The sequence below is a fragment of the Ambystoma mexicanum genome, chromosome 12 (genome assembly GCF_040938575.1).
Source record: "Ambystoma mexicanum isolate Mex_15411 chromosome 12, UKY_AmexF1_1, whole genome shotgun sequence".
Lineage (NCBI taxonomy): Eukaryota > Metazoa > Chordata > Amphibia > Caudata > Ambystomatidae > Ambystoma > Ambystoma mexicanum.
In genome coordinates, this window is record NC_090936.1 from 585,676,701 (window position 1) to 585,700,209 (window position 23,509).

The 23,509-nt window shown below is 46.6% G+C and overlaps 1 protein-coding gene across 1 annotated transcript in view; it reads left to right on the top strand.

Moving 5' to 3' along the window:
• The first annotated feature begins 2,655 nt into the window (after positions 1 to 2,655).
• Positions 2,656 to 23,509, top strand: part of GRK2 (G protein-coupled receptor kinase 2) — a 474,914-nt gene continuing 454,060 nt past the window's right edge. Inside the window, exon 1 of the mRNA XM_069628947.1 lies at positions 2,656 to 3,341. Coding sequence (XP_069485048.1) covers positions 3,229 to 3,341 — 113 coding nt within the window. The 5' untranslated portion in view covers positions 2,656 to 3,228. The remainder of the gene's footprint in view (positions 3,342 to 23,509) is intronic.

Here is a 23,509-nt window from a genome sequence, read left to right on the forward strand (position 1 = left end):
CCATAAAGATGACACATGTTTCGGCACCCTAAGTGTGCCTTTTTCAAATCTGGACATTAAGGCTTGATATACTATCGTCGGAATGCGTGCACTGATCTCGTGTTGTCAGAGAGAGTCCCATCAGACTCATAAGTGCTGCAAGCACTTAACAATCTGGTTTCCTGCTTCACGCGTCGGGTTCTACTAAGAGCTCTTGGTTGATACCTGAACTTCACTGTGGTGCAGTAATAGATGGGCGCAGAAACCCTTTTTCACTTTTTGCAAACAGAGTGGGGGAACTCTATGTCTCCGTTCTCTGCTCCCACCGGTGCAACACTGTAACATTTTTATGCTGCATTAAGTCGCGGAGGTCCAAGAGTGACTGCACAAAATGTTCCCCGAGCTTCAATATTTCTAAATCTGCCTGCTTCTACTCTCCGACCTCTGCAACTCATCCAGAACAGAACTGCAAGACTTGTCCTTTGCCTCAAGCCCTGGGATCGTATCTCTACAGCCCTGAAATGTCTTCACTAGCTCCCAGTGGCTGCAAGGATTAAATTCAAGACCCTTTGCTTTGTTCACAAGGCTTTCTGGGGCCTGGGTCCACAATACCTTTGTCTCGCCCTCTGTAAATACCTTCCTTCTCAAGCTCTTCGCTCCTCCACCTCCAACTCCCTCAGGGTCAATCGCTTCTCCAAGCAACAAGTTTGCAGTAGATCTCTTTCCTCGGCTGGGGCCTCTCACTGGAACAGCCTCCCTGCCTCTCTGAAACTTGAGGAGAACCATCCCTGCTCCAGAAGCACCTCAAGACCTTCCTCTTTGCTTCCACCTTCGCTCTTCCTCTCCCCTGCTGATCTGCTCTGGTAACCACCAGGCACCTGGTTACCCTCTGCTTTTAGGGCCCAGGTCCCAGCCCACCCATCCACACACCTGCACTGCCTCCTGGCAAACCTGCACTTGGGTCTGTATCTGTTACGCTCCAGTCTGCCTACCTGCACTTATCAGCACCCCTGTCTGGGCCTTAACCTTGCACTTGCCATATCGCTGACTGCACTACCATTTTTTGTTGTTTTATCCCGTGCTCAGCACTTTCCACTTCTGCCCTCTCCCTTGCACTTCCCCCTCCGCACTTGCACATTCTCAATGTTACTGGGCCTAGTAAGGTCGTTGTTTTTGTCCCCCCTTGTTTTCTTCTCCCTTGCCTTGTCGCCCTCTGAAACACTTGTGTATGAGAGCGATACAAATAAAATATCATATCCCTAAGTAAGAGCATACTCCTGCCGGCTTTTCCTTTACAAATGTGATGTTACAATAAGAAAACGTGTCCAAACAGGCTGCACAATGTCAGCCAGTCTAGAAACATAAAAACATGCATCATGTTTACTTTACCCTTGCTGCCCAGTAAACAATGCCATGCCACAGTAGGAAATAGCTAGACTGGCTGCACCAAAATTCTGGTCTAGCCACGAAATAACATGATTACTTTATCATTGATGCGCTGAAAAAAATGTCTGCCACAGTAAGAAATGGCTAGACTGGCTGCCCCCAAAATGCCATTCTAGCCACGTAATAACAGATATCATATTTTTTTTGTTAAATCAACAGCATTTGTTACTATTCATTAATACATTTCCGCACCCCCTTTCTCCAGTGCACCCTCCAAAACCAGATCCGTGGCCCAGCACAAGTACACACACATTAATTTACACATGCACTCTCTCATTCACGCATCAAACACTGGCTCATGCATGCACATCACATAACCATAATTCTTTGCACTGCCGCAGTTTGTGCTTTTTTCAGGCGCAAATTAATTTGATGCCACAAAAGAAGCTCTGTGAATTGGGCCTAGTACCGTTTAGTGAGCTCACCGCCACCCAAAGGTGTGTTTCATCTGTGTCTTTGCTTTCTCTCTTTGTGTCCCCTGATATGTACAGTCCCTGTTTCCATTCATGCGTGTTATCTTTGTAACCCACGACACCGGGTGTCCCTACTGCGTGTGCAGCACTGTTTGCTATCCCTGAGTGAGCATCCTCTGTGAGCGTAACATCCCCACCCAAACAGCATGCGCCATCCATCATAACTGGGGCTTGAACTTTTAGATTTCCGTTTCCCATTTTGAATGTGGGCTATTTTCCGGAATGGAAAGAAACACCCAGAACTGACTGAGCTACTCAAGCACGACAAGGGGACATTTGGAGAGTGGGTGGTGGTGTGCTGGTTTGTGCGTGTCTCTCCTCTCCCTTTTGTTGGCTTCTCTTTGCGTGGCCCCTGCGTTTGTGCTGCTGTCCATGCGTACGATTTCTCCGCAAGTGCAATCCATTTCGCCCCACCTCCCGTGTGCTTCTGTCTCTCTGTGGGTTCATCTCTGCATTTCTCTCATCTGTTTTCCTGGCTGGTTTGTGTTTCATTCTATATTTTGTGCGCTACTGCTACGCCACATCGTTCTGCTTGTGTCTGTGCGCACATACTCTCTCTGGGTGTAGACGCCAGCGCGCCACCTCTTTCTGACCTCTCTCCAGCAGAGGGGGCCCTGCTCTGTCGCTGAGAGGGCCTGGAATCAGTGCAGCTGCCTCTTTAAGAGTGTGCGCCGGCCTGGGCCTGAGTGAATGCCCTCCCTCCTTCTCTAGCTTACCCCCCCCTCCTCCTTCCTCTCTGGGCCTCTGGCTGACATACAGTGAAGCTGCAAAGAGGAAGAGAGAGGGAGGCTTGCTTCCTGCAGACTGGAGCCATCTTCACCCCCAGGGAGCCCCCTCCCCCGGCTGCACCCACTCTGCCCTGGGGGCCTCAGGCATGCAGCGCTCCTCTCCTGCGGCAACACGCTCCTGCATCCAGGGCTGGGTTTGACGCCCATCCTGGAAGGGAACTCACCCCCCTAGGTGCACCTGGAATTTAGCTGCAGCTTTCAGGGGGGGTGCTCTGAGGGGCTACGGAGACTGAGCTTGGGCGCCTGGTGAGCTGTCGGGTCTAAGAAATTGAACTGGGAGAGGCCCTGGGGAGAGCCAGGGGGCATTCAGGCCTGAGCAGGGACTCGCACCCACTGAAAGGAGAGACCCACTGATGAGCACCTGGTTTTGAGCCGCAGCGGCACACAAGGTGTTGCAGAGGGCTGATCGGGCGCCCCCACCCCTGGAGTTCGCAGACCCCCTGATGCGCTCTGATCCCTGAGTAGCAGCAGCGCCCGGGCTGGGGCTGTGGGGGACACCCAGGGGGTACTGGAGGCTGTGTTTGAGGAAGAGCAGAGCCAAGATGGCCGACCTGGAGGCAGTGCTGGCAGATGTCAGCTACCTGATGGCCATGGAGAAAAGCAAGAGCACCCCGGCGGCCAGGGCGAGTAAAAAGATAATACTGCCGGAGCCCAGGTGAGGTCCGCCCCTGTGTACTGTTCCCTCGATAGCCACTGTCCTTCTGTTCACTACTGTGCTACTGCATATGCTCTAGTCTTGCCCCTTCAGCTGTTTGGTGCCCCTCTCTGTCTACTTCGATTGCGCCACTCCATATGTGTCTTTAAGTCTCTAATTTTCCCAGGTCCTAGCTGTCCCCGCCCCCCCCCCCCCTTACCCCCGTCTCTGAAGCACAGGTCCTGTCCAGTGTCTTCCCCTGTCTGATGCACAGGATACGTCCTCTTGTGTCTGTGTAGATGCTCTGGAATATAAACCCCAGGCCCTGTTGTTTACCTTCCTTCTGCCTCTGAGGCACAGGCCGTTGGTGAACCCTCCTGCCCCTGAAGGTCCTTAACTACGTAGGAAACTCCGCCTGTGTTCATCCACAGCCTGTCAATGCATGCAGAATCCCATCTATTGTGTGTTATTTTAGTGATGTTTAACAGTTTATGGATACAGTCGCAATGGACTGTATCTACAATATTGAGGAAATAGCAATCTGAAGCTTGGTAACATTTTAAAGAGAGGCGCTGTAAAAAAAAAAACGTGCAATGCCTCAAAGTGGTTAATTTGACACAATGAACCACGAGTCTGAAACCGAGTGCTTTGCAAAGATGTCAGCCTTCGCTCCAAGATGACACGAACGAGACATACAACGTAACCCTTTTTTTTGTATATCCCTTGTACGCTTTGTTATGTATGACATGCACCTTCTGCTGAATTAGGGATTTTGATACAACTTTTCCAACAAAAGGGAAACCTTTTATGAATGCATTGCTTTAGTGTTGTATGTATTCCTAGCAAAATCCAAGTTTTGTTAGGGGGCGTTTGTTTATTTTATTTTTTTTGTCTTTTCTGTGCGTGGTTGGTTGCGTTTGACAGTTCACACTGCAAATTCAGTAGCCCTTAGGAGAGGTTATGTTAAAGAATTGCTGCTGGTGGCATGCACACCTTCTGCATTGAGTGTATACATGTGCAATGGGGACGTGTGTGTAGTTTACATGATTGTTTTTGTCCCGTCTCGGTGCATTGCTTGCAGCAGCTAAACAATTTCTTTTCAGGCCTTCTACAGTTGCCCAAACAGCACCCCCACCCCAGTTTCCGGGTGGCGCACACGTGCCACCAGTGGCTGTATTTTGCAAGATCTTTATACGTTGTTTGTGTAATACATTGTGTAATACATTTTTGTGATAGTGCTTGGTGCCACAATGCGTGATCTTGTATCGCTTTGATGTGTTGGCATCACCAACTCTTTGTTTCTCATTTTATTGGCCCTGGGAGGATGAAAGGTTAAGCTATTTCTACCACGTAGCCTGCAGGTGATACACGGATAAACTAAAACATGCGCATTAGCCGAGCTGTGTTAGTGGGATCAGAACGTATGATTTAGGGTGGGGGGGGGGTGGATACAGCAACTTCGTATATACACTTTTCGTACTGCTTTAGGGAAGCACCACTCACTGGACTTCTGTGGGGACCATAGTCCACTTCATTGTCCTATCAGCCTTTCAAGGCTGCCACCAATGGTATCCATGAGGGTATTTGCAGGCCCTTGCGCTGGACCAAATGATAACCATGTGGCTCAGTTTCCTGTGTTGCATAAGTCTTCATTGTTTTTAAACTCTTATTTCTCCTTTTTACCCCTTGGTGTTTGGTTTCCGAGGGACTGTGGCAGGCGCAGCAAATTTTCCACCCACGCAGGGCGGTCTGGCATTGAGGCAAAGCATTTTGTGGCCTCTGCTTCCGGTGTTAGGCGCAATGCAAAATTGGTGGCCATTTTGAAAAGGTTGAGCAACAATTTCCCTTGGCACGTGTGGTGTCGGCACCCAATGTGCTGAGGTAAAGGGAAGTGGACACTGCCTATGTCTGTAGATGTGGAAAACCTGCTATCAAACCCGACTATGATGGTGGGTCCACTGGTGAGCAGGTTGATTAGCACAATTCTTTGTGGCAATTACTGATTTTAATCGCATAACTGCTAAGGGCATATATCTTCGTTCTTAACTACATAGGAAAATTTCATAATGGATCTCTTCCACACTCTAGACTCAAATACAGAGGAAGCCAGTTCTATCGCTATGTTCCAGCAATAACGTTCCCAAAGCCTTCAGAAACGGTGTTTTTTGGGGGAACTGTTTTCCCTAGAGTTATACCATATCCTCTTCCTAAATTTAATGTTGATCACAAAAGTACCAGTCTGGCTTGGCCTACATTGAACAAAGTGTAGTTCAAAGCTTCACAGATATGTTATCAGGCTCCAGGAGAATAGCTCAGGAGCAACTTAACATGTTGGTCTTGAAAGCAAGACCATGCAGAGCACAGTTTCGAAAAGTGGGGAAAATCAGTTCTAAATGCAGAGGTTAATTGGAAGGCTGCTAATTGCTTCAAATGTCATATTCGTACAGTGCATGATGGCCCATGTAGTTCTGCTGGTTGATCTGACAACAGCTTTTGATCCTAAAATACTCTGTCAGGCTAAAACTGTGCACTGCGGAAGGGCACTCGCAAGATCTTTTTTTGGTCCAATTAGACTTATCTTATTCATGCCACAGCAATTTCTGTTTTAGAAATCTTATCTTTTAGTGCTGGCAATGTATAATGCATCCATGTTTTGTTTCTTGTTTATGACAATTGATGACAATTATGCTATGTTTTTCTACGATTTTAAATCTGTATGCTTTTAATAATGCAATCTTACATAATTATTAAATGAAAAATGTGCATTAGGTGCAACTGGAGACTTGCTATTGGGATGAGGTGGCACAGCTCGGAGGTAGCTTCAGTTAACACGTACCTCCCCCCAAGAATGAGGGTAGCACCCGGCGTACTTTAGGGTGACAACGCTACAGACATTGCGTGAGACCAGGGAACCCGCTACTGCACTACTGTCTGTTCCTCCAGGCCTGTAGGCTAATTAGCAATTTATCCATTGCTGCTTCCTTTAGGGCTGATCTGCGCCCCTTTGCAAGTAAACCAGAGCTTGCGCGTCTCCAGCAGCTCAGATACTCTGTGTGTATTGTGACGTTTGCTGTTTCGGGGCTGTCGTGCTACTGCAGCTTGTGCTGGGTGAGCTGGAGCTGTTACAGGGTTGGTAACTTAACTTGCAATGTGAAGCATTGGTGCATTAAGGGGTAACCTGGGCTCGTTGGTGGTATGTCTTGATTTGATTTTTTGCATCTCGGATTACTAGAATTGAAATGCAGATTTGATAAAGCAGCTCCTGTACGCCAGCCCACCCCATCTCCCTTTAAGCAGGAGCTACCTCTGGGGAGCAAGAGGTTCGTGCATAGTGAGGATTCAAACGTAAACTTTTGTTTCGTTCTATATGGACCCTTCTGCTTTAGCTGTCGCTTATGCCAAAACGGAGTTGATGTCACGTTTGGATGGCACTACTTGGCCTGGGGAGTTTAGTTGGTTCTACTAGCTGTTGGTATCAAGCTGGCATGGCCTATTTTAGGCTGCAACTTAACAGTGACGGACCAGTAGGCACGGCGTGATCTGGGAGCATTTGTGAAGAACAGTCTGTGGGGATGAAGGTTCGATCTTCTTATCTGTGTTGGGTAAGAGGCACTGAACGAATTTGCCTGATAAAGCAACACAAGATTAGTAACGCTTATCTAAGACGCCCTTCATTAGGAACGCCTTCTCACAGGTTATTACTTTATTGCATTGTTTTGGTGATAAGTTTGCTGGATTAATAAAAATAAAACAGAACTTAGCTTGCTGTCAGTTTGACCCCCTCGCTACACTGACCAGACGGAAATTGCTTCCAGGTCAGCAAATCAATTCTGGGTCAAAGATTTAATTTGTGGTCAGCGTCTTTGTGCCAGGCATAAGACCCTCCATGTTTGATGGACCATTGACCTTTATTCAGACTCGCGTTTGTACTGCTCTGTGCCTTGTATTGTGATAGAAATAAAATAATATCAATATCAATCGCGCTCGTACACTTCAGAGCGCGAAAAGGGAGGGGAACAGGGGAGAACAAAGCAGCGATGTTACTAGGCCCAGTGACATTGAGAATATGCAGCACATCATAAAGTTCAATCTTCTCTCGAAATATCAGACTGGCTTCCGACGCCAAATGGGTTGTCAACTTAACGCGACACTCATTGCTCATGTATACCAACAAACTAGATCTTATAAGGCAGGACCGGTATACATGCCGTCGCTGGATCTCACTGCTGCATTTTAGTCTGTAATTAGACACACTTTATGGACAAAATTGACCAAATTTGGATTTCCTGAGCAGCTTGTGTCTGTCATTGCTGCCCTTCATAAACAAACCACTTATCGAATTCGGTTGACTAGCAATGGGGCATTCACCAATATAATTCCCACTGAGATCGGACTGAAACAGGGATGTCACCTTGCTGCAGTCCTCTTTAATTTATATCTATTAGACTTGGACGAGCAATGGATGGATGCCATCATTTTTCCAGTGAAACTGGGGGCAACTGTGCTAAATTGGTTGAGTTTTGCAGATGATTTGTTATTTTTTGATAGGACCCCTTTTGGGTTACAGACAAAATCGGCCCTGTTTCATTCCTTTGCTAGCAAACATAATCTTGAGATCAATCTTAAAAAATCCATCATAATAACGTTTATTGAAGGTCGGAAAAAAATTGTTAAATTTGAATGGGGCCTGAATGGGATTGCTATTCCTAAATCCACTGCCATCCGCTATTTAGGCTACCAACTTGCTAGCTCGTACTCTTTGGAAGGATGGAAGATATTTCTGGCCGATATGAAAATGATTCATCATCGTCTGGGGAAATACTCCTATGATCCCTATAATGAAATTCATAATCAAAAGATTGAACCAATACTATTGTGTGCTCTAGATATATGTTTGCTTGATGTGGAACCAATTCTTGATGTGATCCAAGGTAAAATGTGGAAAACTGTTTTGGGTCTGGCTCATTCGATCCCAAATGTTGTTATGTGTCATGAGATGGGCTTACTACCATCAGTGAAATGGCACTGGCGACTTCTCAGGCACTATGGTAAAATGCTAGTGCCCCCCAAAGATTCACTCTATGAAGATCTAGAATCTATGATAAAGAAAGGATACCCTCCATCATTTCTAAAATATAAGAACAAGATGGAGGAGTTGCTATTTAGCGCCATGATCTCTCGGGATGAGTTGGTACCGTGCTTGCCTTCATGCAAACTTAAATACTTCAGATATCATTGGTGTTTATTGATTGATAAAATTAATGAATATCACACTTTTGGTGAATACGCAAAATTTACATGGCAGTGGGGACATAGGCCTATGTATCAGGCTATTTTTCCTTGCGAACGGGCCAGGAAGACGTATTTGAGATTTCGCTTGAATCAGTTACTTACAAATGAGCGACTGATGTCATGGAAATCCTATAATAATTCACCTAATAATGGTCAATGTAGATTCTGCAATGATAATACCATGTTGGAAACATTGAAACATCTGACAGTTTACTGTGTGTATTTTGGATCTATTAGAACCCACATACTTGGTAAATATCTTTACACAGTATCTACCCTAAGCAGAGAGGCCCTCTGGCAAAGATGCATGGTAGGGATGAATCAAAGCCTCATTATTGGTTTAACAAATTTCTTAACAATTATTGAAAAAAAAATAGTCAGAAAAGCTACCAACTGAAAGTGATGAACCATGAACTACTTATCAAGATGGCTTCACTAGAGGTATATTGTGTTTGTACTAATTTCTGTACCAGCTTGGGTAGTGCTTTTTAAAGTTGTAGCCCTGTGTATATGTTTTTGTGTGCAATTGGGATATGAAATGAATTGAGTGTTTTATACCTCTGTCAAGATTCAAGTAGTGAACCCTGGACTTTTAATATGTGATGTTGATGCCTAAAACCGGTCTAGTGATACTAGCGGTGGTCTGCTATGTTGATGTATAATCAATAGTTTTAGATTCTTAGGAATAATCTATGTAGAGATGTTGTCTGGGTTTGGATGTAAAGGAGGGTGCTTGTTATGATGTATGTGAATTATGAGATATTATTGTCTTATGTTTTTAAAAGAATTTTGTAAAGGTTTGTAAAACAAACCATAAACAATAAAAAAAATAAATATGCAGGTGCATGGGAGAGGGGGAGGGGAAAAGTGCATGGAAGGGGGGAGAAGTGGAAAGTGCGAAGCAGAGGAGAAACGGATAAATAACAATAAATAATAAAGGCAACAAACGGTGGTAATGCAGCCGGCAATTTGCAAGTGCTAGGTTTAAGGCAGCAGACAGGGTAGCTCTGGTAAGTGCAGGAAGAAAGGGGGGGCTGTATGGGTACCGATGCAGACCCCAGTGCAGGGGGTGGCCCGGAGGCAGTGCAGGAGGGTGGCAGGGTGAGCAGGTACCTGGGCCCGGAGGACAGAGGGTGGCCAGGTGCACGGTGCCAAGAGAGAACAGATCAGCAGGGAAGGGGGGGCGAAGGCAGAAGAAAAGAGGAAGGTCTTGAGGTGCTTCCGGAACCAGAGATGGTTTTCCAAGTTTTAGAGTGGCAGGGAGGCTGTTCCAGAGGGAGGCCCCAGCCGAAGACCGAGATCTACCCCCCCCATCTCGTTTCTTTGAAAAATGACTGACCCTGAGGGAGTTAGAGGTAGAGGAGCGAAGAGCTTGAGAGGGGAGGTATTTGTGGAGGGATAGCTGAAGGTATTTTGGACCCAGGCCCCAGAATGCCTTATGGACAATGCAGAGGGTTTTGAATTTAATCCTTGCATCCACTGGGAGCCAGTGGAGAGATTTCAGAGCTGGAGAGATACAATCCCAGGGCTTGAGGCGAAGGACAATTCTCGCAGTCCTGTTCTGCATTAGTTGCAGAGGGCAGAGAGTAGAGGCAGGTAGATTTAGAAAGAGGCTGTTACAATAGTCCAAGCTAGAGAGAACCAGAGCTTGGGATACCATGAGCTTCTGGGGGACGGAGAGGAAAGGCAGAGTACTTCTGAGGAGGTGCAGTCGGAAATTTGACTTTTTAGAGACGTCGGAGATGTGGGCGGAGAAGGAAAGGGTGGAGTCAAAGATGACCCTGAGGTTCTTAGCCTCGCAGGTGGGGGTAGAGGAGGGCCAAGGGAGGCCGGCCAGAGAGTGAGGGGAAAGGATGGTGAAGGTGTGCCGATGTGGAGGATCTCTGTCTTGCTGGCATTCAGACAAAGATCATTGGTGGCACAACAATCTTGAATGGCAGTTAGGCAATCAGAGATGAGAGAGGGAGAGGAGGTGGCAGAGGGCAGCTTGAAAATGAGTTGAGTGTCGTCAGTGTAGCACTGGAAATTTGAGCAGAAAATGGCAATGCAGTGGGCGAGAGTTGCCAGGTATTGGTTGAAAAGCCAGGGCGAGAGGTTAGACCCCTGGAGGTAGAGGAGCGAAGAGCTCGAGAGTGGAGGATTGATGGAAATGTTGTGTTTTGAAAACTTACCATTGGGCTGGAAATTCAGATTATCAAAGCCAGTGCCAAGGCATGGTACTACTTCTTTAATAGGTGCCAGGCCTCTTGCCTTTCAGGTGTTGGGAGTGAAACAGGCGAGGGGGTGCAGGAAAGGGGTTCTGGGTGAGCCTTAGGAACACCCGATGGGTGCCAACTCCACTGGAGGGGAATTTCTTCTTTCTGTCCTTGTTGCGGCCCTCCTACCTTGGGATCCTGGCTAATGTGCTTGTCCTTCTGAGCCCCCTTCTCTGGACTGCACCTTGCCATTTCTTTCAACCAACAATATGTTTCTCCTTTTCCATAGTGGAGGAGTTTATATCAATAAAACTACATCCGGTGTAAGGAGAGCCTTGGCGCAGAGGTCAGTGGATGTGTTGCACACCTGCTATATATATATGATCCTTGCTGGTAGAACGTTCTCACCACTAGTGTGTGTTGCATACTTATTATGAGATCATCCTAGGTTATTTGGGGTATCGTAGATTAGGCCAGCTGGTCAGTCCCAAGTACATGCATTGCACCCTTATTAGAGAATCCTAGGTGATTGGGTCTGGCGGTCTAGCAGATATCACCCATGCTATTTTCGTACCTAGGTACCTTTTTTATTGTGTTGTGTATAATTGGATTACATTTTTGTTTGGGAGATAATCTCTGCTGATGAATTGAAGTTACACGTTGACTGAGTGGATCCTAGGGGGGGTTGAGATCTGGCTGCCACAAGTATATGTATGACGCGCTTACTATGACTGGAACGCCTCTGTGACACGTATCTGGACCGCAGCCAATTGATGTATTGCATTGTTTGAGTGTCTCTTGGGCAACTTTGTGCAGGTCGTGACAATCATTAGTAGGTGTGTATCATCTTACTAAAGAATAGATTCTGTGTGATCGCAGGAAGAGGGGGCGAACGGGGGCTCTGGCTGCCACTAGTAGATGTGTGAATCCATTGCGATTAAGGATAGATGTTACACGCAGACTGTTGGAGAATTCTTGGTGATGCTGGTCTTGGTGGCTAAAAGTGCTTTTTATTTGTACAAGCCTATTATGAGGTGATTGCAGAGAATGTGAGACTGTGTTGCCTGCGTATCCCAGTAATTGCACTAGTGGGTTTTCAAGAGGAGTCATTCCAGTAAGAAAAGCCTTCAATTTTCAAAGAACAAGGGTTGAAAGTACAAGCATTTGGGGAGTGGGGGAGGAGGGGCTCCTTCTTTCGCTCTGACCACTATACATTCCCGGCCATTTCCCATTATCCATGGCGGTAGCTCTGCTTTTTCTGGTATTGTATTGAATTATATTTTGTTCATCCATGAAACCTTGACCCAACCCACTCCCCATTTCTCAATGCTTGCACGCCCCCAACGCCTCGGCTTGCTACGAGCGAGAGTCCGGCACTACGGGGGTCGGAGGGTCAGCACATCCTGCTTAAGCCATGCACATTTTGCCGGCTGTTGCCCTCCCTTCACAGCCTGCTTAATAATGTGTCCATGTTTTGTGCTGGTTTTGGGTGCTGCGCACGTGTGTGTATCTGATTGGTCCAGAGTACACAACAGTTGAATGTCCTGCTCTGTCCAATGAGCAGCAATGTGTTATTCATACTCCAATAAAGCAAGGCATAAAATGAGCAGTGTTGCATAGCAATTTGCTATGCAATTCTGTAGGTTTGCTAATTACATTTACACTTGTATAGCACAGTTGCTATTTAAATTTCCTTCTTCAATGAAAGCACAGTTAAACCGGCATTCCTGTTGTCCTGGGGGTTCTCTCTGCCATCTTTGATAAGTTCACTGCAAGTTCAAAGAGGCTAAAGGAGAGAGCTTGCAGCAGTTCGCATCTCCACCACTCTGAAAAATGGCCCAATGCGTGTGAGCGATTGCTATGCAAAAGTTCTCTTTTTCAGATAACTGCAAATCAGAAGTAATTTGGTTGATATTTTTATCATACTGTATCCTGTCTTGTAAAGGCCAGTATGTGTTCACTTTGTTTCTAAAAGACAGTCTGCAATTCCCTTCCTAAAAATGTAGGTTACATAATGCATATTTACAGTATGTCTACTGTAAAAGACTGCATTGTCTCCATGTTTTTCAGTAAAGTTTAGGTTAGTGTATCTAAACCTCATTGTGTCAAAAAGATTTCATTTTGTTGGGAAAGGCGCATCATATTGATGGGTGAACACTTTTGAAAATGTACATTCTTACAGGGCCAAATGCTTTTGGTGGAAAACCTAGAGACATGCTGGTTGCATTCATTTGCACAACTGGTGCTCAACCCATGACCTGACCATAAACTCCTTGACTTTCTATCTTATCACTCTGTTGCTTTTTTACCAGCAATCCTTAAAGTGAGATGGACGCAAAACTATAATATTCCACATAGGTTTCCCAGTTCTCCAACGGCTATGCCATCCACTCTGCTTAGTTGCTTATTTTATATCCTCTTACATAATGAATACACAAAGCTAACTATATGTTTACGCAAAGTAGTGAACAATAGTTCCATTCTGTCTGGTGTTGCAGTAGATTTGTAGATGTACAGACACTGAAGTTGGTCTCCAAAGCTCACTTTGTTCTACAATTATGATTGCACTGTATATTAGCACGTGCAGGAAAGGGCTGGCCAATCTAGAGGCTAGGAACAGCATGCAAAATCTGCAAGTAGCTACTCGCATTTCATGCCGGCTGATGCACTTCTATTCAGCCTTCACCCTGTCCTTGCAAGCAATGCCGTAGGCCAAGTCTCCACTGAAGTGCCACACCTCAACACCCTTCCCATTCCACTGCACAATCTGGAAATACTTATTTCCAATCTCGGATATATGGGCAATTTCTTTTTAAGGGAAGTATGAATTATGTCAACCCTGGTTTTCTTTTTTAAAAAACGTATCGGCACCCCTGATGTCTCGGAGAAAGATGATGATAAATACTGGTTTCATGACTGAGCAGGGCTGGAATGCTGCACTTGTGCTTACCTGACTCGAGGATCGTTAGTGGCCCAACCCTCCCTCCGAAGTGGTAATTAACGCTATATTGAAAACAGTTGATATCAATGACTGCAATGGCAATCTTGTCAACCTGCAGTTGACAATTACCCTGATTGCCACAAATTCATACTATGTAGTTAGTCTCAGGCTATGACTTTACTTTAAAATTGTGAACCTTTTTGATTTATGAAACCTCTTAACTTCAATTTACACAGCAAATAATGGTTCAAGCATATGGGACACTGCCATGTGCAACACTGACTGCCCCCAGCTGAACAAAGGCTTGCACAAAATATATATATATTTTTTTAAATTGAGCCTTTTATCATATCTATTTATTTACATCCATGCATGCACCTAACATTTTACAGACACTCCTCTTACTAATGTCTTCTTTCAGCCGTACAAAAAAATGCTATATTGTTGCTAATTTTATTTCTTACGTACAAATAACTTCTGGTGACATTTAAAATATTAGCACAAAGTTGCTAATCAAATTCGTTTGTTTATTAATCAAGAACTTTAGCAAATTATGCTAAGCAATTTTTGAAAACTAATGTACGCCCTGTAAAAAGGCCATGGCTATTTATTTATTTTTTAAACATCTTTATTAGAGTTTCAGTATACACAAAGAAATTCAGTACATGACTACTAGTAACAATACATACTCCACAAGGAAAATAGGGTACAGTGGACTACTTATCAGCCATCCCCCACCCCCCAGGAGCCTCCCAACTTGCCAGTGCATTCCTCCCTCCCTACCCCCATCATAACCCTCTCCACACATACACAGTCCATCAATTCCTACATCTCGGGGCAGGGGGGGTTCCAATATGCAGAAAACCATACCTCCTCCCATTCCACTGTAACCTCTTCTTCCACCTCAGGATCCCTTGTTCTGTGTAATATATCCAACTCCACCATCCCCCCACCTGCAGACATCCTCCTTCGAGTGCACCACTGACGGACCCTGAGGTCTCTTCCAGGCAATGACCACCCGTCTTTTTGCTAGTACCAGCATAAACTGGGCCAATCCGTTTCTCATCTTTTGTAGTTTGCCCCCTGGGAGTAGACCCACAAACACAACTCTGACTGCACTCGGGAGTGAAGCCAAGTAATTAATTGATCTTTGTGATCACTGCCTGCCAGTAGCATGCCACAACCGAGCATCCCCAGAGCATGTTCCATATCCCCGCCGGCCCCATCTCACAACGGTTGCAGTCTTGGCCCAGATCGCTATTCATTGCATGCAGTTTGACCGGGGTCACATATACACTGTGTAGGATGTTAAATTGTATAAGTTGGAACTTGGCTTTCTGCGCAACCCTACAGATCTGCTCCGATATCCCTCTCCCATTTACTTTGAACTAACAGATCCTTCGTAGGGAATGCACTCTGCAATGCCTGATTAAATACGAGAGAACCAACCAGCTCCCCCCCCCCCCACCCCCATCCCCCACCGTCTTTTATTGGGAGCACCTGCATCAGCGGTCTCTTCTGTGGTATATCTGGGATCTCCTTCCACATCGTCTGGTCACCATTCCGTATGTTAAGAAATGCCCCTTTGGCACCCCATAGCGAGTGCTCCATTCCTCAAATGGCATCAGCCTCCCACCCACAAACAAGTCCCCCACTGGGCCATGGGTATTTTACAGAACTGAACGCACCAATTATTAATACAGATGAGACATTTTGTTTGTAGTCTGCAATATGACTAGCCACAAAAGTTCAGCTTCCGTCTTTTCATGGCAGTACGTACATGGCCAGTATACCTTTTTACCACGGGAATTTGGCCTTTTAGAGAGAATGTTTTCCAGTGGGGATTAGTTGGTGCCAGGCAGGTGTTTGCTGCTTTTTGCAAACGCTGATTGTTCTAGGGCTTGGTTTTCAAGCCCTAGAGTCTTTGCAAGGTGGGCATTTGGATTCGCTCAAGAAAACCTTCCGAGGTAGCAGTGCACTCTGCACTACGAATAAGCATGAACGCGTACACGGTTGGCCTACAGGATTCAAATCTCCAAAAGATTTGCTGCTCCTCATGTTGTGCTCTTCTCCGTTAAGAGAAGTGCACGTTTAACAAGGAGTGGCGCATAAGACACTGAAGCCTTTTATCTGTAGGTTGGACACTCTTCCTACAAGGTTTGTGTGTGAGCAGAAGGTATGTAATTCGCGCACTTCAACTTTTTCAGTGCCTTGGGGAGTGTGGGGGGGGGGGGGTGCAGCTGAACCCGGGTTAGTACACAGCAACATATTTCATTAATTCATAACCTTAAATGTGTGATTTGCAGCTTGCACGTTACAGGCAGCCTTGTCGTCCCCTCCTTGCCTTTTCCTGCCATTAGATCAGCATTAGCATCTTTCTGACAGAGCAATTACTCTTTTCAGATGCTATTTAGTGCCCCACTGGCTGAATTCCATTGTATCCATTATTATTGCCAGCCACCCCGCGCCCCCCCCCCCCCTGCCAAGGCCTTTTTTTTTTATGATGTTGGTATTTCGCCATTCAATGCCTGCTAACGTTTTCTGTTTCATTAACCCCTTCAGTGGCAAGGACGAGAGACCTCGCCCTTGGCACTTAAAGGGTTAAGCACCCCACAGGTGCCTCGCATGTTCTCTATCCCCTCCCCTCCAAACTGTAGACGGGGTGGGGGGCAAGTAATCATATTGAAATGGACCCTCTCAAATCTTCAGCCATCCCTGGTGAGCAGGACAGAAGTCCTGTTTTGCTTTCTGTGAAGGAGTTTTTCCTTGGAAGGGCATTTTCACGATTCTGCTTTACGTTTCAAAACTTAGCTGCAAAACTACCGAGTATTCTGTGTTGCGAGCCCTCCACCCAATACAAGGTGATCTTATCAGTCATTGTGACGAGGATTACACAATAGCTTTGACTCCTTCTGGATGAAATCTGAGCGCCCTTCTTTTTAATCCGAATTGCCGTAAGTCCAGTCTTGTCCGAAGTGCAACGCGCTTTAAGTATATTGGGTGTTGCCGAAGGTTCACTCCTACTGGGGAAGTAATGAGGACATTGCTGTATTTATATGGACAGCAAATCTAATCGTGTGATTCTTACTGGATCCCATCAAGCCCACCCATTTCTCTGACTTTGCTCACTTGACACTGCTGCCCCTCTTTAATTGTTCCCAGCCTCTTTGAATTCGTGACTGTTAATGTGGAAAAGGGTCTCTTGAGTATTCGAGTCCTCAGGACGGCTTTAGTGTGTTAATACTGAGTTCTGCCAGTCAGTCCCTACTTGTAGCTCCCGTTCCTTGCCTTGCCTTGCCCCTTGACATTGAATTTCTAGTACTGTTCTGCTAGCAAATGCATTACTGAGTTTCTCGTTAGGATTTTTAATGTCTCTATCATATGGCTTTTATTTCTTTCAACATATATGCGTTTAGGGCCATTGTCTTTTCTCATCCAACCAACATTATTATTTTGTTGCTATCCTTCTAGAGAGGTTACCTAGAACTGCTACGCTATTCCAGATTGAGCATGCCAGACTTGAAGCCATGACCCAGGTCTGGAAACCAAAGAAAAACACCTAAAGCTGTAGCTAAAATCTCATCTTCAAGGCTGTTTGGAACCCAAAGTCATTATGTGCCATGGAATTTCCGGTTTATGAAGCGATGGAGGGCTGGGGTCATGACTGCTAGCAGAATTCCTCCATTGGCTCTTCTCCAGCGGGCGCTGGAGCTTCAGGTCTAGCCTAGCGGAACGACCTCTTGGTACGCAGCGAGTGTGGCAGTGAAATGGAAGGAGACGTAGGAAGCAGGCTAGTGATCGTATTTTCTGTATGCATTGCTGGGAGGGTTAGTCTATGCCTGCAGCTAGAGTCCATCAGCGGGGCTTAAGCCCAATGAACACAGTTGCTGCTCATTGGCGAGGAGATTTTCTGAACCCTGGTCGAAGTTGTACCAGATGATGCTGCTAACCCTCCTATACTGGTGTGCATGGCTTCCTATCCTTTCTGAAGACATCTATGCTGCCACTGAGACATCTGACACTTTGTTTGGGGAGAGACCGCATTTTTCGTTGCCACCGTCGCCAGCTTTTCATTGTGGCTCTGCTTGTGCTGTTTCTGCTTTGTTTGTCGGGCCCACAGCAGTGACTTTTATCAGCATCTGCAGGAAGACCATCTGGGATAGGGTGACGACTCTGAGCTCTTTTCAGTTCCCTGCATTTAGCAGCAGGTTAATGATGGCTCTCGAAGAATAGCGCTGGCTTCCACTCTTCTGTTAGGGACTCTGGACTCCCGAAGCCAACTTGGTTTCTATCCTGCAGCCTTCCTGCCTTGGTCCCATCCCTTTCGTTGTTTCTCTTTGCTGTTGTGATGCAACTTTGTCTTCACTTTGTCATCCCTCCCAGTGACAAGCATCCCCCTTTGCGTTACTCCAACCAGAACACAATACTGAGCTGTCCTGCAGAGCCAGTCTGTGTACTTCAAAAGGGGCATTGATTATTGGATCCAGTAATCCAGATGTAGAACCGAGACTCTACTGCAATTTGGCTTTGCAAAGCATAACTGTACTCTAGGTCTGGACACACTACTCTGAGGCATCTAGAACAGGCGTAATACGCCAGAGGATGCCATCGGAGCAGGCATACAGGCATAAGTGATGGTGTGTTTGTATGGAATACTGTCCCCTCATTCGGTAGTGTAAGAATTCAGCACAGTCTGTTCCAACAGTGGCCTCCATAACTGGGCACAGCATTGCCAGATGAGTCCTCAGCAGTGATGTGTAAAGCGGTAACACACGCTCCTTTTTTCTGCTGGCTGCACCCGAAAGGTTCTCCATGCTTTACCATGGGCTTGAAACACCTGTCCACCGTTAAATCCTCCCATCATGCATGGTTGCCCAGTGTTGCTGAGCCCCAAAAGGGGTGTCTTTGACCATTTTTGTTTTGGCTGTTGGTGCTCCAGCACCACCTATAAGCCGAAACTAGTGCATTGGAGTACAGACTGGAGGGATATGACATGTGAGGGGGGTACACACAGCTTGTGGGCGTTGTTTGATTATGTATCCACCCATTCACTGTCCATAGCCATGCTATCTGTGGCCATTCCCACACACTACCTGGCCAAAATGCATCCTCCAGGGATCTGTTTGAGATAACTTCATCCATCACTACATCAGTCAATGGCCTGCCGGTGTTATTTCTAAACCGTTTGCTGAATTAATTGCTTGATTGCAGATGTGAATGTCTTATTTTTATTTTGTGTTTTTGTATTTTAAAGTAAACCTTACACAAGTCGCACATAATATAAATATATTTATGTCACCCAGCCTAGTAGGAGCGCTGTCTCTGTCTTCCCTCTGTTTCTCCTCCCTTGCCTCATCACACCTTGAAACACTTGTGTACAGGGGCGTTCTAAATGCCATATCATATAAAAGTAATATTTAATCATTATTGTTTTATATCAAAGTTGTGACAAATCGCGGGATTCAGTTGCTTCTACCCAGGGGGGAGCATTTCCTTGTAAGGCTAAGGTTGTGAGCCTACTACCAACATACCCCTAGGGGTGGTGGCAAGCAGGACTTCACAGCGAGAGACCCCCAGGGACACGGACTTCCGTTCTGATGAGGAACCCCCTTTCCATCTCACTCAGAAGTCGATATGACCATACAAGTTGACGGAAAACCTGAACCCTCCTACATCTGCTATTGTGATATCTTTGCAGAAGATAAGTACCTGCCTAATCCTGAGGAAAGTAAAACCCAGGAGTGATAAAGAATAAGTGCGTGTTAGGTATTTTAACAAAGAAACACTAAGGAGTTCTAAGAGTTGAACTCTTGACACAAAGAAAGGACTGCCACACGAAACTAGGGAAGCCCAGAGCAGCATCATGAACATGGGAGGAGCAAAGGAAAGAGAGAGGAAGACCTGGGAGTTACGAACCAGCTGGAGAAGAGAAGCTGGTAACCTGGAAAGAACGCTTCTTTCCACGCAGGCGGTCATCTGAAGGATGAAGTGCCTGAGTTGCACTATTCACGGGGCAGACACAGGGAAGTCCGCCAGTCAGATAATAGCCCAGGATGGATGCTCAAGGAAGGCTGGAGAGAAGTCGTGGCTGGGAAGCACCTGAGCTACAGCAAGTAACCGTGTGAGCCTTCTACCTGACGGAGATCCCAGGAGGGAACAGCAAGGGAGAAGTGGCAGCTGGCAAGGGAAAGGAGTGGAAACCCCCCTGCAATGCCGAACCCACACCGAGAGGATGACACAGAAGCGTGTCAGAAGAAGAGGGAGCCAGCACAACAGCCGTCCTGACAAACCACTAAGAGACTGAACGGGAGTGCTGATCCGGTGACGCAGTCCTATTATATTGCAGGAAATGGGGAGAACAGGAGACCTGGCGAACAAGCTACAGATGACGAGTGCTACAATCATATCCGTCCAAGTAAGAAAAACAATGAACTATTGGAGTCAGCCTATTTTTGTCCCAGTGAAAAGGAGTGAGTCTGGTCACTGGGTACATCACACAGATCCCAGCGAGGAGACAAGAAGGCAGCAGATTGTAATAAGCGGTGAAAGAGAAGATGTACGAGTGGTGAAACTGGTGTCGGGGAAAAGAACTGTCAACTACAATTTAGAGGAACAGAGTAAAAGAATTTTCCGGTGCCAGAGAGAGGAACTTGAGAAGCCAAGGAGAAATGAACAAATTGACGCGGAGAAGTTCCCTAAGAGAACTGAATGAACTGGTGCAAGAAATAGCTAAGAGCTATTTGAAGATCCTGTACAGAGAAGTACTTGCTGGAAAGCAATCCCTGCGGAAGAGTCATTCTCCTGATTTTTAGTTATTTAGGGTCCGTGAAAATTTGTTTTGGATGTAGGACAGGCTTGTACTTTGGACTCAGATGATCGAGCACCCTAGTTTAGTTGTGTTGGGGTAGGGAAACCCTTAGAGTAGGAAGGTCGGGCATTTTCCTGTTATTACACCTCTTGAAATGGCCAATGGCAATCCTGGTCCATCTCCTTCTGACCTACTGCAAAGTGCATACAATTTTAGATCAGAAAAAAAATGTGATTGTTTAATCTGCAGGGAAATTAGAATATGATTAAATGCGTAGAAAATGTATGTAAAAACCATTCCATCAATCATTCATTTGGGAAGAAAATGGGTGGCGTGCTGGCAGATTGCGCAATCCATGTTTATTATACAAAATTTGTGGTGGTTGGGACCTATGGCACTATCCTTTGGGGATGCTGCAGGCCACCACCACTGCAGGTTAAGAACATTCATTTTTGCGCACGACAGTGGGACCCCTCGAGCTTTCCGGCTTGCCCTCTACATCCGGAATCGGGTACCAGGGGGGAACTTGCAAGTGTCCCCCCCCCCCCCTGGGTTGGTCTTGGGGGAGGGGTGGGGGGTGGGATGCACAGGCCAGCTCTGCACATAGAGCGCTGTCCCAGGGGTATGTATGGGGGTAGGGAAGGTTTGGGGGCAAGCAACGCAGTGTTTGTCTGCTTGCTGCTCCCGAGCCTTCCCTGCTGTGGGCCTGTGTTGGGGAAAGATAATGTGTGGAAAATATTTCTTCAGAGGTATTTGGGGGGGAGGGGGCGGGATATTACAAAAATAAAATAAAGCATGTGCTCTCACCTGAAGGGTTATTTCGACCGCGTTGCACCGACGGCCTGGTCCCACGTCTTCTCCTTTCAGAAGATGTGGGACCAGGCCACAGGTGCAACCTGGTGGGGGGGGGGACAGCACAGTGGGGGGTTGGGGCACAGGGTGGAAATGGGGGTGGAGGGGGGTCGTGTCCGCAAGGGCATTGGTGAGGGCGAGCAGAAGTGTCTCCTCATTTGAAGTGCAAATGGACAAGGTTGCGGAGGCTATGGCCCATTGAGTGGTAAGGTTCCTACGGAGAGGACGGTTGAGAGTACGGAGAAGGCCAAGAAGATGTCTTATATGGGCATTACAAAGCCACTGGGCACACATCTGATGGTGGTGACAAAAGAAAAAATATGGGCAGGGGAGTTGATGGAAGTTTTTAAACTCGTATACAAGGAGGGGAGAGCAATAGAAGGGTCCAAGGAAGAACGACGGGAGGTGGCGGCAAGACCAAGGGTACCAGTGACAATTGAAAATTGGCCATCCGCATTCATAGTAGATTGCTAAAATACATGGACATAATCAGGAAAGCCTTTACGAGTTTTGGGGGATTTGCATGGGTGAGATATGATGAAGAATTCTTGGCGAGGATGGGGAGAGATCGACATGGACCTTTGGTTACAGTGGATGGCGCCTACGCATCCAGCACAGACGCTGCATAAAGCAAGTGGGTTACCCATGCCTTACCGGCCATTTCACGGTCGCCCCGCCTCCAGAGGGGGTGGGAGGAGGAGGCAGGGGTCAGCCATTAGCAGCATGCTGGACATTAAATAAGGAAAGCTGCACTAGAACAGTGTGCACATTTAGGGACAAATGTAGCCAATGTCCGGGACGGCACCTTGTTACACAATGTTTTCAAACAGATGACCGAGGGAGGGGGCGTGGGGCAAGGCAAGGAGTTGTGGGGAAAGGCCTATACTTCAGTTAAGGTTGAGGTTTTGGAAGAATGGCTCAGTTTTTACCCACATAGGGATAGGATTTTGGGGCAACGTTTTCACAATGGTTTTAAGTTTGGTTATCAAGATCCGAGGATGCCCCCGTGGACAGAAAATGTGTAGTCCGCGCGGGAGAATTTGGAGGTGGTGAGACTGAAGTTGCACAAGGAGGTGGCAGAGGGGAGAGTGGTAGGGCCGTTCACGGATTTGCCGGTGACTTGGTGGTGTCTCCTTTGGGGGTCGTGCCTAAGAAAGCATTGGGAGAATCCAGATTGATTCATCATTTATCATGGCCAGAGGGCATGTCTGTGAATGACTTCATTGCACCGGAAGACTGCGGGGTGTCCTATGCCAGCATAGATCAGGCAGTGGGCTTAGTGAGGAAGGAAGGGTATGGTGCATTCGTAACCAAGTGCAATATCAAGGCAGTGTTTTCCTCGTTACTGGTGCATCAGGATGGTTTTTGACTGCTGGGGATGCAGTTCGAGGGCCAGATTTATGTTGACAAAGTGTTGCCAATTGGCTGTGCAATTTCTTGTGCATCGTTTGAGCATTTTAGCTCTTTTTTTGCAGTGGGTTTTTACTTGCAATTCTGGTTGTGAGGGAGTTTTGCATTATTTGAACCATTTTCTTTTCATCAGTGGGGCGCTAGGGATTTTTCAGACATTGAGGCAGGAATTGGGTGTGCCATTAGCAGAGGATAAAACTGAAGGGCCAGCGGTGGTGTTGGCCTTTCTAGGGATAGAGCTGGATTCTGTGACCATGACCTCACGCTTGGCGTATGACAAGGTGAGCAGGCTTGTTGGGTTGCTTGAGAAGGAGATAGCGGGCCAAAAAAATGAAACTGGTGGAAATGCAGAGGTTAGTGGGGCATCTCAATTTCACGTGTTTGGTAGTGGCCCCGGGGTCGCACTTTTTATACGAACGTAGCATGTTCTATGGCTGGGCTAAATATCGAATCACAGGTGAGGATGTCTGGATCGGTACAGGAGGATTGCAAGATTTGGCTAAGATTTTTGGAAGAAGTCAATGGAGAGTCAATGTGGCTGCAAGGGGACCCAGTTTTGTGGAAATTCAAGTATTTTCAGACGCGGCAGGTTCTGGAGGTTTTGGGATGTTCTGGGGGGGTAAGTGGTGTAACGAAAAGTGGCTTGAGCTTTGGCATAAAGGAGGGAGGAGCATAGCCTTTTTGGAGTTTT